At 30.3% G+C, this 15,036-nt stretch overlaps 1 protein-coding gene across 1 annotated transcript; it reads right to left on the bottom strand.

The window, feature by feature from the left end:
- Positions 1 to 8,628: 8,628 nt before the first annotated feature.
- LOC148209926 (zinc finger (Ran-binding) family protein) lies at positions 8,629 to 14,294 on the bottom strand. Its single transcript, XM_088128258.1, has 5 exons — positions 13,544 to 14,294; positions 12,061 to 12,178; positions 11,208 to 11,560; positions 10,650 to 10,748; positions 8,629 to 10,251 (listed from the first exon to the last, which is right to left on the bottom strand). The coding sequence occupies exons 1-5, from the start codon at positions 14,155 to 14,157 to the stop codon at positions 9,018 to 9,020; spliced, it is 2,418 nt and encodes an 805-aa protein (XP_087984384.1). The 5' UTR covers positions 14,158 to 14,294; the 3' UTR covers positions 8,629 to 9,017.
- Between the last annotated feature and the right edge of the window lie 742 nt (positions 14,295 to 15,036).

Here is a 15,036-nt window from a genome sequence, read left to right as displayed (position 1 = left end):
GCAACCTGCCTAGCTCGCCACTTATGACTTTAGAACTTCAAGCAAAGGCAAAGGGTATTTAGTTCGTCTCACTCGAATTAAGGAATCCAATAGCTTCCACGAACAATTGGGAATAGTTTAACGACCTTAGCAATAGAATTACAGTTGCTATAATTATTGCCGTAATTGTCGCACTATCACTCCACCCAATCATGTGTACTATAATTATGTGTGAAACCGACCTAAAGATTCGAACTTTAGACTTACTTGAACATTAGAATATCTATTCTTTGATTAGGTGTGTTAATTTCTTTTATCACTTATTCAAGTTGATTAAAATCATTGACTAATTAGTAAAATAAAAATTTCCTTCAATTAATCAGTCTCGTCATAATTATATGTAAATCGGGTTCATCTCTATTTTCATCCTTCTCATCATTATTGACCATCCCTAAAAAAAGACAACACCATGAGAAACACGTGGTCTTTACTTTTTTTCTTTTTTTCTCTTTTCATATGGCACAGCACCGTTTTAAAAAAAAAAAGTTATATAAAATTTTTCTATTTTAATATTAAACACAACCAAAACAAATTAGAGAAAAAAATTTCAAATCTTAATTATTTTTTCTTCAACTTTGTGAACTCTAAAACAAAACAAAAGAGTGCAGTTCTTTGTTGTGCTGGGCAAAACTGAATATATTTCAAGGACAATGAAAAGTGCGAAGTTTTTGCCCCTTTTATATCACTGTAATATAGAAGTTGAAATTCTTTTAAGAAGTAATTCAGTTGGTTCCTTACATCAATTACCTTTATACTCTCTTCTTATAAATACTAATAATTTCTGTAATGTAAATTGGGTTTTTTTCAGAACTTTAATTACAGAGAGAGATTTGCAAATAGAGGGTGCAAAGTAAATACCTCTAATCCCTAGCTCTCTTTGTAAAGTGGACGTAGACCAAACCTTGGTCGAACCACTATAATCGTTCTTGTCGTCTTCTTCTTGTACGCTGCTTTAATTTTCTGCATCGAAAAGTTTTTACAATTTTTTTTTAAACATTGATGTGAAACATTCCTTTTTTTTAATGAAAACAAAAACACATGTTCTTCATATATTGGATACTTCGATTTCAATCCATTATTTAAAGGTGCAGCTAGAATCCAAGAGACATTACATTTGAAAAAGACAACACTCCAAAAGTTTATTTCCTCGGTTCATAACTTTTTTTTTTAATTTCTTATATATATATATATATATATATATATATATTATCCAATTTCTTTAATACTTCGGTTTCAATACATTATTTAAAGGTCATTAAATTTCTTTGATATATATATAGTTGGCCGACTATATAATTAAAAATGGATAATATCACTGGGTTGAAAATTGAATGATTTTTTATTTAATCCTTAATTATTATTTAAAAAATTTTAATTTAGTATACCTTACATTATCATGTTTTTTAATATTTCTGTTGATGAATGTTTTTTAATAGTTCCTTACGTTTTAACTTAGAAAATGAGTTTTCAATTGTTTTTCTATTAGGTGGCCAAATTCCTCTTACACATCATGTGTAAGTTTAAAATTGAAAACTTTTTAATATGTAACACTAAATTGGAAAAACACAAATATTAGAATTTAAAAAAATATATATATTCAGCACCCCTCCATTATTTGTACTATCTTTTGAATTTCTTTGGTCTCTATTATTTGTACCATTCCCGATCTCTCACTTTCATTTGTTTTAATATAATTATTTTTCTCTAATGTATTGAATTTTAAAAAGTGCAATTTTCTTTATATAGTTAAATATAGAACGTAGCTTAAAATATGTTTTTATTTTTGTCAAGCTTAGAGATTAAAATATGATTCAAACAATTTATAAATATACTAATTTAGTTTTCAACTGCATTTTTCAATTTTTTTAATTAATTTTTTTAGTTCAACAACGATAGGGTGGAGAATCGAACCATCAACAATTTTAAAACAATAATAAATATCTTGGTCATGGAACTATAGCTTAAAATGACAACTATAATTATCAAATTAAATAATTAAATAATAAAGAAAATGTAAGGTCACTATGTGTAACCTACCTATCATATCAAAATGTGTAAATCAAATTTGTTGGCTGGTGGGTGTCTACATGACTAAGCCAACCACGTGGAAATGCTTCTCGATAATTTGTATCATGGGTATGATATAACTAGAATTATCGAAATCTCAATTTTATAGAAATTATGTGGATATTAATAGATGTTTCTAAAAAATATATAAAAATAAAAATTCACAAAAATGTGTTTTAATTAAGATCATAAATGAGCATCTCACCCCTTTTTGAGTAAGTTAAAAATTCTCGTTATTAATTTTATGTATAGATTAATGATATCTTGTTGGTATATTTTTTTATATTTGATCAATCTTTTTATGATGATATAAAAATATTGAAAGAAAATTGATATATGGTATTATTCAATGCAAAAGTAGTCTTTTCGTTTTCAATTTGACGATTCATACCTCAAAGTTCTAGGAAAGTTAAATAATATTTTGATTAGTTGAATTATGTTCATGTCGATGTGTAAAATAATTTTTAAAATTTTGTCATAAATATTTCTTTATTATTATAAAATCTTATGACGTTTAAAAATGCTGAGGACAAATATTTTATAACCATTGTTTGATAACTTTTTTTATTTTTTGTTTATTTTTTGTTTTATACTTTTTAAAAATAAAGTTGTTTAATAATCAATTCAATTTTTTCTTCTTTTTTGTCTTTAATAATATTTTTGAAAGATCTCAATTTTTTTCCATGCTCAATTTTAGTATTAACAAAATTATCTTTAGAAAAATCTCACTCTCAATAATCTTTATCTTCATCTCCTTCAATTTTTCTTTCTGACGCGTCTCTCCACTCTTCTCTCTAAAATTTAATATCTTTTCGAAACCTTTCAGTTTTCTTACGTTTTTCCATTTTTTTTCTATAGAATGTCTTCCTCTATAAGTTTTTTTTTTCTTTTTAATTTTTACTCTCCAACAAATATTTATAAAATTTTCTAGTCTAAATTTTTTCTCTTTAAATTTTCTTTCACTTTCTAATTTTTATTCTTTGTGCAACATTTTTTTTCTAACTTTACTTTCACTCTCTTTGTAGTTTCTTTTCTTCCTCTAAAAGTTCCCTTTTACTCTAACTTTTCTTTCACTAACATGCTTTTTCTTTCTCTAAATTAATATTTTCTCTCTACATACTTTTCACTCTCCAATTTTTTTTTTTAACTTACTCTCTCTAAAATTTCTCACAATGTCTTTAAATTTTTATTTTCATATCTTGACATAGATTTTCCTCTCTATAACACATCTCTAACTATTCTAAAATTAAAAGGCAAAAAAGAGTAATCAAATATATATTGATTTTTTGTTTTTTAAAAATGGAAAACATTATAAAAAAAAAAAGTTATCAAGCATGTATAATTTTTACAAAAATTAAAAATTAAAAGTAATTATCAAACGGGATAAAAAAACTATGGTGACATACCCAGTTTTTATTATTATTATTATTATTAAAGTATCTTGCCTAAAAAAATATTGTTCTCGGTGTGACAGTTTTTAAAATTTTCTCTTTATTTTTTTAAAAAACATTTTTTGATGTATTAGTTAATGTCAATTAAGTCGTATCATTTTATAAAATACAAAAAATTAATGAAAGGACAGTAGCATGTTAATGAAAGTCTATAATCCGACACTAACAACATTTTTTTAAAAGCATAAATTTGTTATCTAAAATAGAGATGCTCCTAGTTATTCAAACCTACCGTAGAGAATCATAAATAAATCAACCATGTAAAATTTTGGATAGACATATTTTCCCACTCTGATACCATCTTAAGAATGAACAAACCACCACTCAACCTAAAAGCTTAAACTGATGGGTTGGGTAAATTTAATTCATTTATATGGATTCTAACAAATTGGTTGTTTGATCTTCTACCGGTTCGAAGTTTAATTAAACTCATAACTCTTAAATATTTTATCTAGCTCAATAATTCATGTATTAATAACCCTAAATAACCTCAATTTTGATAGGTTAAATTCTCTTACAATATATTTTTTAAAAAATATATTTTACTCCATTCAGAAAAAAAGAAAAAACAAAGATAACCTCCAACTTTTGTTTTTAATTTTTACTTTAGAATATTAATTTTATGTATTCTATATTACTCACGTGATAAGTAAATTCAATATTTTTTTAGATCAATATGTCAAAAGTTTGAATTGAGGATGAAAGCAATTAAAATTTACTACAAAGCTAATTTGTAATATTTTAATCCAATTTTAACACGATGTAAAATATCAAAAGTCTCGACTTGAAATTAAAAAAAAAAGGATTTAAAACAAAAATAAAAATGAAAATGGGATCAGCCACGTTCATACACAATACATAGAATTTTAATGAATATCTTTTTATCAGTTTCGTTATCTATATATTTCTTTTTTATGAATAAAAAATATGCAATTTTGATAATCGAAAAGCATTTTTTCCTAGATTAGAAAATAACAGAGTAGCTTATAATAAAATGATCGAATCTCGACAAATCTAAAGTGTGTGTGAGTCAACCTATCAACTTAAGGACAGTTGCTATTAAAATAGGTATATTAGGAAATAAAGTAAACTTACTAATTTTTTCTGTTTTTTACCCCATTAACACCTTGATACAATTAATTAGCTTAGAAAGTCAAATTATTACTTCTCTAATGTTTAAAAAAAAAAAAAAAAAATTAACATCTAATAACAATAGGAATTTTTCTGAAAAAAATACTAAATTAATAGGGACAGTAGTGAAACTTTAAAATTATATGAAGCACATCAAAATCAAGTCGAAATTGGAAGATTTTTTCTTTATTTTTTCCATTCTTGTGTTCAACAAATTCGTGGTGAGAATTAAACTTTCAACAGCGCCACATACAAGAGATGACTTCCTACCAAAGTGTCTCAGTCGTCTCTTGGTGGAGGAATTTTTTAAGTTTTAACATTTAAGGGAAAAAAAAAACTTAAAATGGTTATTTAACTTTAAAAATAATAATAAAATTCAATGTGAAAGGGAGAAAAATAAATAAGCCACTATTTGTCGGTGGACAGACATCAATACTATCGTACAATCCGACAGACATCAAATATATACATATACATTCTTTTTCTTTTTTTTTTCCAGAGAGGCAAACAATTAAACATCAATATTAACCCTTTTCAAGGAAAAAAAAAGAGGAAAAAACATCAATATTATCGTATGGTCCAATGAGGGAGTGGAAAATATAAAGACTTCTGTTATTATAATATTTTATAATCATTAAAAAAAAACTAGGTAGATTTGTAGCACCTTTTTCTGTAAAAGTATCTCGGCTAAATATGTAAATTCGTTTTTGTTACATGACATTTTTTTTCAATTTCGTCTTTATTTTTTTCAAAATTTCAACTTTACTTTTGATGTATTATTTAATTTCAATTTATAAAAACACGTTAATAAAAGTCTATAACGTGTTATTTAGTATCCTTTCGCAATTAAGATATCTATTTCTTCTCTTTAAGTTCGGAATTCAAATTTCTATCGTAAATTTGTTTTTTCAAAAGAAGAGGAAAAAAAAATAAAAAGACTATAATATAATATTAGAAATATAAATTTATGTCAAAATGAATATAGCTCAACGGTATTGACATATATCTAATTTTACGTATATAATAATGATGATTAAATGACTCTATTCACATGAATGTCCAGTTTATTCCAACTATCTTTTTTACTTTTTTTTATTATTATTTATTAGTTTAACCCTTGTGACATGTGACCTTTATGTAAAATACATGTGATAATCATTGAGTTAGGTTCAATTTTTCTTTTACCTTTTCAAACAAAGTAAATAATAATTATTATTATTAAATAAATTAGATTGTGTGAAGTAAAAAAAACAAGCATAGTTCAACGGTAATTGACATATCACATGGATAATGGTTGAAAAATCTACCTACGCCTCTTGTGTTTTTTTTTTTTTAAGTTTCACACCAATCATAAATCTAAGCTTTTCCATTTGTAAAAGAAATTGAATAAATAAATTGGTACATAAAAAAAAACTATAAATCTTAAATAAGATATTTATTATCATAGGTAGTTGTTGAAATAAAAATAATAATAAAACAAACCAATGTGAAAGATGTGAAAGGGAGAAAAGTAATGGCGAGTCTAATAATTCTTAGCCAAGGTCCCCAATTGGATGGACCCATTAGAATTAATCCGTTGGATTTTTTTAGTCCATCAAACGGGGTGTGAAGATTTGAACTTATGACCTTTCGATTAGAGATGCTGACCTACATTATGTTGGCAAAAATAATTTTTTTTATCAAGTACACAACTAAATATGAGTGTTCGTTTTTTTTAGAAATAAAAAATAGGAGTGTTTATCGGTTGGATTGGATTGGTTCTAGTTTGCTCCAATTCGATCTAGCCCGATTTATTTTGCTTCGAAGAACTTTTTGGAACTAAAATGTTTGGTAGAAAAGTACGAAATTAGGTGAGCAACAATCATAAATAATGTGAAAATTAGGTCTATCATTTTTCATTAAACGATGGTGGAGATTTAAACTCACGATCTTCTAGTAAAAAATAGGTACCTTATCCAATTGAACTATGCTCTGATAAGTAATAAGAAAGATAGGTTTTTTTTTCTCGTTCTTTTTTAAATCACAAGCTTAATTTCTAAAGTTCCGTTGGATAATCATTCCGTTTTTTACTTTCTATTTTTAAAAATTAATCTTATAAATATTACTTTCACACACATCGTTCTTTTGTTTTGTTTTTATAAACGTTTTCACTAAATTCAAATATGTTTTCAAAAAGGATGAAAACTTATTAATGAATTTGTACTAACGTAATTTTTAAAAAAGGAAAACAAAAAATGCCTAAACTTTTTGAGTTTAATAATTCCATAAATGTCTTGTAGGTTTATGAGTTTTGATATTTTTGTTAATATTTTATCAATTTTTCCACGATACTACATAAATGCTAATTCGCCACTTAAGACAGTGTAAACCAATAATGACAATAGCTTAAAAGTTTTATGTAATTTATTCATGGTTACTTTTTCCATCATAATTCAATATAAACTCCATGTGGCGATACAGACCGTGGAATCCATAGATATATAAAAATTTCAATAAAAATTTCAATGGAACTTAATATACCTTGATGACAATTAATTTTATGTTCACCTATTTTATATTATTTCAGTACTTGGGTTTTGTTTAATTTCTTATAGTTTTATCATCTTAATTGATATCACTAATTTTTAACCCAAAAAAAAAATAAGGTAAAATCTCCCAAACTTTCCTTATAATTTAAATAAAAATTATGTCCCACAAAAATTAATTACTTTTGAGTGAATATACAAATCAACCATTAAATAAATCTACGAGAACTTACCAAAATTCAATAAAAATCTAACTTTAATGTTGTCTTTTTTTAAGTTCCATCAATTTTGCACCAAACATATGTTTTATAATTCATTTATTAGAGTTGAAAATTGTTTTTTTAACCATTCTTTACGCGGAGTAAAGAGGTAAAAATTTAAACACTATTCAAGTTTAAGATACATATTACTATATATACTCATCTAAGTCTAAGATCCAATCCGATGAAATTAAAATTTTAGGTTCAAAATTAATATAGCAAGAAGGTAAAAATCAATTCTCTTTCCCAAAACTTTAATACAAAATTCAATGTCCCAACGCCAAATAATGACCACAAAAATAGAGCTACGACGAAGCTTATTTAGTGCAAACTTGAAAATAATTTAATAATAATTTATCCTTAGTAGTGTAAATTTGAACCTCCACCTTATATTTCTGACCTATTATCATATATAAAATTAAATAAGAGAAAAAAAAAAAGAAATCCTAAATGATACTTAAGCTATTAACCAATGATTTTTTTTAATATAATATATATGATGGGAATCGAAGTCACTATCTTTTAGTCAAAGACAAAGATTTTAATTAGTTGAGTTATATCGAGGTTGAGAAGAAATGACTTCTTACCACCTCCTTCTATTCTTCTCCTAAGTTATAACTTAATATAAGTTTATTTCATCAAGGTAGGATATAACTTAAATTATGAACTCTTTGGTATTTTTTAATTCCTGAATAATGGAAGTTTTTTCTTTTCCCTTTAGTTATTTATTCTAGAATGAGTTATTTATTCAATTTAATATGAAATCGATAGATAAAAATTGAGCTAGCTTTTTGTTCGGAGATCTCAATTTTATAAAAATATTCATAAAAATATAAATAAAATCGGTATTTCAAAAAAAAATCATAAAAAGAATATTCAAATTAAAAAAATATATAATAATTTCACCCTTTAGAATAAAAGGTAATTTCATTACATATTTTTAATTGTTATTATTATGTCCACATTAGGAAGATTTTATTGATATTTTTTTTATTTGTCCAATTTTTTACAATAATATAGATATTATGTCAATTCACTCTTTATGTCATAGCCATATAAAAATGTCGAACATATAATATTTAATACCTTGATTAAGACAAAGGAATTTAAGAGGGTGCAGTTAGAAAACTGGTCATTCAAATATTGCCCTCAAGATGACATCCTCCAAATATTGCCTTCAAAATTTGAAGATGTATGTTGGTACTATTTTTAAAAAAGCTTACAAAAGGTACATATACAAATAGACCAAATAAATATATTTGTGAGAAGGATTAAGAACCCACTTCTAAGACCAAAAATAATTTAAAAAGAAAAAGAAAAATCAAATGGCTTGCCCTCTAGAGGGCATCTACGATCTTACACCCAGAAAACACTGCAAGATGAATCACGATTGGATTTTACAGCAACAGAATAAGAGATCTTTGGTTAGCAGTGACGTGAAATGGAATCTTGTGATATTAACTCTCTTAGAGGATTGCTGGAACTCGAACTCGAACCCGAACCCGAACCCCAACATGAATTATGAGTTATGCTTCAGCTAGGATCTATCTCTCGATAACGCGCCTGCTGTTTCTGAAACCGCCATAATCCTTATCCGTGGCTGAATCATATGCATTATACCTTCCAGGTCGCTGTTTCTTGTATCCTTCTTTTGGACCCCGAAAGTCCCGCTTGTCAGCTCCTGAGCTGTAAGTTCCACGCCCACCATGATTGGTGTCACGAAATCTCTGATTGGTACCGCGACATCGATGGGACTTGTCATCAAAGTCGTCATAAAATGTGTTCTTTCTACCGTTCCTGAAATTGTTGGATTGAAACTCATTCCCCCTTGTGTATTTATCGCCCCGAGGTCTGCGGTCGCGGTTAGTTTCTCTTTGATTCCCTCTCGATTCACGTCTATGAGAACCAGAACCTCTATCAAAATCATCGAAATCTGATCCAGAAGATAGACTGGAACTTCCTCTCCTTTGGAAATGCTTCCTACCAGGGCCTATTGCCTTGCCTCTACTCGATCTAGATTGGGGACTTTCATCTAAATCGTCATCAAGGTCAGAGTCGAGGCCAAGTTCTTCATCAGAACCATAGCTTAATCTCCCCCTCGATCGACTTGACAAACCACTGCCTCTACTTTTCTGCCTCCGATCTGCCAAGTGACTAGATTTCCAATTTCTCTTGGCTGTAATATCGTCATCTTCAGAGTCAAAATCAAGTTCATCATCCTCGGAGCCAGAGAATGTTGCTTGTCGACGTGATGTCTTTAGACGCTTATTGGAAGCTGGGACACCAGGTCTATGGTCTGGGCCATTATCATCTTCCGATCCCGAGTGGCCTTCAATGTCAGAAAAATCGATCGAATGAGAGTGCCTCGTTGACTTGTTCGCTGAGGTATCTAGCTCATAACTGTCAATATCGTCCTCCTCATCGACGAAATCATCGAATCCCATGCCTGGACCTCCATTACCAGTATCGGAATATTGTCTTTCTGGGAGATCCCAGCTAAGTTTGCTTCCTCTCACCTGGTTATCGGAATGAGATCCTTCGCCCTTAGCCGATGAATCTGCATACTCAAAAGCTGCAACATCTGCTCCATCCGACTCATCATCATCAAAATCAAAATTCCAGGCATTAGACACGTCCTGCCTATTGGCAATCTTCTCTACTCTCGACTGAGGAACGTGCGGTTTTTCTTGCCTTTCGTTATCTAGAAATGTGTCTGCTGGTCGCTTGCATTCACAATGGAAACAGGCCATATTCCTTCTATAGTTTAAAAAGTTACACCTGCCACAGATAGCAGAAAGTATAGACGTTAGAAACTAACCGACGTAACACTGAATTCTTGGAATCCGATTTTCCACTTTTGACTCTCAAATTTGCATTTTTTTCCTTCTTTTACTAGGAAAGTAGTTGTTTAAGCTCCAACCACTTGAATTGAAATTCTATTTTATTTCTCATCAAACCAATAACATATTCTTCTACTAATCCCAGCTGTTCTTATTTCTTATCATGATACTGGTGTTTATATGCAGACCCAATAAATGCTAAAAATTAACCCTATATACCTATTCTCTGCAATATTGATATACTGTAGAAAGAGATCAAAAGACATCCTTTTAAAGCTCCATACAGTTCAAGTATCTAAAAGGAGAAAAAATTTAAGTAGATGTGAAAATTCTTACTCAGGGCATTCCCATTCTCCTGGAAGCAGCTGCCGCTTGGGACGTTTCGCGTCACACTGTAGGCACACTGTATTTTTTGCAAAGTTCATGAAGTCGCACCTGAAAGGAGGTTCACACATTTTTTAATTTAGCATTTTTAACATCAGACTCAATTTTACAACTGAAAAAGAGAATGTTGAGAAATCTAACGATATGCCAAAATTGGTAGTTCCAATTAGTAAAGTGCATTTACACAAGGCAAAGGCAAAACACAGTATAGAAACAATAACCTCCATAACTTTGACCTCGAGGATCTTTCATACAGAAAACTCTAACCAGAATCAGATGTTTATAAACCTATTCCAATCAAATTCGAATACACCATTCGATATGCTTAGAATTCCAATTATGATAGAATGAGTTTCTAGGCATTTGATTTTCTAAACTTACACCCACAATGTTTCTAGGTATCATATGAGCCTTACACATATGGAGCAATAAACCAAGAACGCAGGAAATAGTTCCAGAGAGTAAAAAGTGAACATTTGGCACAATAAATTAAGCATAAGAAACACATACTTAGGACAGAGCCAATCCCCTTTTTTCATCTCGACATCATCACGTCCTACTCGCTTCTTTGGAGGAGGCGGTGGCTGCTTCACTTTTGGTGGTGGCCTTTTAATTACGGGAGGACTGAGAGTAGGATCTATTGGGACCGAACCCAACTTGACAACCTCATGAAGTAATTTGCGAACTACTGTCTTAACATTTTTTCGTCTCAAAAGGGAATCATTGACAACCCCTCCATTCATGGGATCAAAACCGAAAGTAAATAACATTCGCATGATGTCAATTGTGCGTGCCTCATCCTCTTTATTAGTCACCAAATATGCTCTTTCACAAGAGTTTCTTAAACTGCAGGAACTGCAAACCTGAAGACAAAAAAATTATGCACAGCACTTCATCATCGTTAATGTAAATGTAATAAAGAATAAAAAGGAAAGTAAACAATATTACGTAGGTCACACAAGCAGCAGAAAATAAAATAAATTAATATCTATGTATGTGAAGACTAGTTGATATTACTTCATGCAAAAAAATCACATTATTTTATTATCAAAACATGTACTAAGAGAGAGAATAATTGAACTTTTCCTAATGAACTCTCAGTTGGTAACTTGTAACTACCAACAGAAAAGGTTTTATTCCTATATAGAGATACAAGGAACTATAAAATCTGATCAGTTATCACAATCTGTACCTCACATAGTATCCAATCCGTTGCTAATTAAAAGTTAAAGGTGCAAAGGAAAAACCAGAAACCAAAACACTAAACAAGTTGGAAATGAGATAAAGTATTTCCAGTGTTAAGTTCATTTCCATCATTTCATGGCATGGAAGCAGTGAAAACGACAAGTAAAGAAGAACTCACATCTCCTTCATCAAGATGAACGAGCTTCCTCAAGAGTTTTGCAGAGAAAACGACCTTCTTGTCTGGACTTGGGCATCCAAAACCAACCAAAATTTGGATGTCTTTTTTTGACAAGGACCTGCAAGGAAAACTCTTAGACCTTGGATGAGTATTTACAAAATCTCTTTATCTATTTTGGAAATTTACACACAAGTTTCCTAAACAAGGATTAATTTTTCACAAGAACAGTTTACAGGACGGTTGGTTAACCTAAATTCAAGAATAAAATTAAACCAATTGATGGTAGAGAAGGAAAAGAAAAGAAAGTATTAGAATTCTAGTCAACCATATTTCTAACCTTGCCCGGAGAAAAAATGAAAAGTCAATCAATAAAGAAAGTCTACCCAATGTTTTAAAAGACTTTTGAGGCTTACGCCTTGAGGCTCGCCTCGAGGCAAGACTCTAACTTTTAGCCTCGAGACTTTCGCCTTCTTTGAACCATAAGAGGCTTACGCCTCTTTGAAGACACACTGGGGCTTAAAGCCTTTACACCTTGTGTAATGATTAGAATAATATTATTAATTTGTCCGATTCTTAAAAAATATAAAGGTTTCTTTGCGTATGGAATGGATCGTTGGAGTGATAACAATTCAATCTATTACTACTTTTACTACCTAGACTTTAAAAACATTGGAGACAAATTATATAGAATAAGTCAATCCTCTTAGTGATAATTGTAGTGATATTGAGGATGTTCTTCTAGGATTTTTATTTAAGTGGCAATTAACAGGTGAATTTTTTTTATACTTTTACAACTATTGTGTTTAGCAATAGTTGATCATACGAATTTTAGATTTGTATAATTTTTTTAATTAAAAATTGAGGCTTACGTCTTGCCTCTTCGAGAGGAAAAGCCTCGAGGCCGCCTTTAGCCTTTTAAAACATTGAGTCTACCTTCAAGGAAAGTTCAACTTCACTAAAAAAAAAAAAAATGTGCTCTCATATATATAATCTCAGTAAAACTTTTTTCTTATGGTTGGAGAAACTTTCAATAGGATGAATCAAAGAATACAAAAGAAGCCCAAAAATAATCCAACCCAGATGTTAGAAATATCTGTCATTAGACAAAATGGAAAACCCATCATCACCTCCCGATCCAAAAAAAATGAGAGAAAATCACAGACTAACAATCAATGAGAAAAATTTCTGATCACTCCCATTTTATCACTCAACTAAGAAGGAAAGAACAGGGTAATTACCCCCATAGTTTGTAGTAAATTCAAAAATTAGATATAAAATACTTAAAAACTTTATAGTTACCCTCTAATTTGCCCCTAAAGATTATATATATGAGAGTCGTAAAAAAACTTCTGGCTCCACCCCTGTTCATAGCAAAATACCATTTCATTTCCATTCCATTAATCAAGACCAGTGTCAAAGCAAGCAGTCAAACTTTTTCACATAATGAATTCAGAAGTGGAAACCTTGAGTTTGAGCTACTAACCTCAGAATGTCGAACCGGTCCTTACCAAAATTCAAGCAAGCAGTGTGAACTGCTTTGAAATCCTTGGCCAAATCCAACCCTACATCATCTTCCAAAGCAAGGTCAGAGGCATTGAATCCCAATTCTTCCACCATCTTGTCCTCGTCTTTCCTCCTGTGATCAAAGTAATTCTGATGAACTAACCTCTCCATCAATTCAATCCACTCCGGCCATGGATGCACCAACTCAATTTCCTTCCTCTTCTTCTCCATCATCTCCGCCCCATTCGCTCCGTCCATTCCCAACGTGGACTCCGGCTCCGATTCCGGGCCCCGATTCTCGACGGGCGGATCACTCCGGGGCGTCTTAGATTCACGCCAGGCTCGAATTCTCTGCAGAGTTTGGTCCTTCTGACAGCGCTCTTTCTCGATGGCGTCGATTTGATCGAAGATGAAGCTCATGCGGGCCGAAAGGGAAGAGGGTTTGGGATCGGAGGAAGGCGATGAGGGGATTTGGGAGGTGAAAAATCGGTTGGATTTTACGGTGGCGAGGAGATGAGGAAGGAGAGATGAAGAGAGAGGCGCAGAGAAGGATAGACGCTTGAGGAAGAGGAGAGAGAAGGGGGAGTGTGCCATTGTTGAAGAGAGGGACTAGGTTTGAGCTGAATGGCTAAAACCCTCCATAGCCATGGGAGGACCGACTGAACAACGACGAAACCTTAAACCCTGAACTGAGGATGAAACACCAAGAAGGGGACTTCCTCTTTTTGGCTTGCAACTAATATTTCTTACTTATTTCATTAAATTCAATTTTCAAAAATCTCATTGGTTTTCTTTTTATTAAGGGTAATTATGTGTTTACCAATGTTTGTTTAATCATTCGGGAAATCCAATCAGTGGCCATTAACGTTATGGTATACCAAATCAAAACGAGCATAGTTCGGTAATTAACATATATCTCCAACCAAGAAATTGTGAGTTCGATTTCCCACCTACATGTTATATAAAGAAAACGTTATAGTATACCAAACTCAACAATCAACCTCAACTAAAAACTTTCATCATTAATAGACCATCAATTACGTCTATTTTAGTCTTTTTCGTGAGATTTTGGTTGAGGGTTTTTTTATTTTTAATCATATTCTCACTACATTTTTAATTAATTAAACTTATTTTTATCTGCAAATGCTCATTAATTATATCTTTAAATTTTATATTATATTATAAATATCATTTACGAGGCAAATACCAACATAATTCAACTAGTCATAATAATCGGAATTCAATTGAATTTATCAAAACTCAACATAATTGACATATTCTTACTACATTAAATTTTTCAAAACTCAACACTTGTCTCGATCAAGAAATTATGAATTCAAGACCTCAGTTGAATTATTTCTCAATATATAAATCATCTATGATCTTTGCCTTTTAACTTACAAATAAATAAATTAATTATAAAATTATTTCTAAATTATGATCCCTGCGTATTTATTTAATTCTTAAATTTTT

This window comes from Momordica charantia (assembly GCF_013281855.1).
Source record: "Momordica charantia cultivar OHB3-1 chromosome 8 unlocalized genomic scaffold, Mcharantia_2.0 BLBB01000008.1, whole genome shotgun sequence".
Classification (NCBI taxonomy): Eukaryota; Viridiplantae; Streptophyta; class Magnoliopsida; order Cucurbitales; family Cucurbitaceae; genus Momordica; species Momordica charantia.
The sequence above is the reverse complement of the archived record's forward strand: the minus strand, read 5'-3'. Positions and strand labels throughout refer to the sequence as shown.

What these genes read in the sequence shown, in the direction of transcription:
- LOC148209926 (XM_088128258.1), bottom strand. Translation starts at nt 14,157, where the DNA reads ATGGCACACTCCCCCTTCTCTCTCCTCTTCCTCAAGCGTCTATCCTTC. An exon ending in GACCGGTTCGACATTCTGAG is followed by an intron (nt 12,179 to 13,543) that starts GTTAGTAGCTCA and finishes TTTTCCTTGCAG; the next exon opens with GTCCTTGTCAAAAAAAGACA. An exon ending in TTCATCTTGATGAAGGAGAT is followed by an intron (nt 11,561 to 12,060) that starts GTGAGTTCTTCT and finishes TTTTGTCTTCAG; the next exon opens with GTTTGCAGTTCCTGCAGTTT.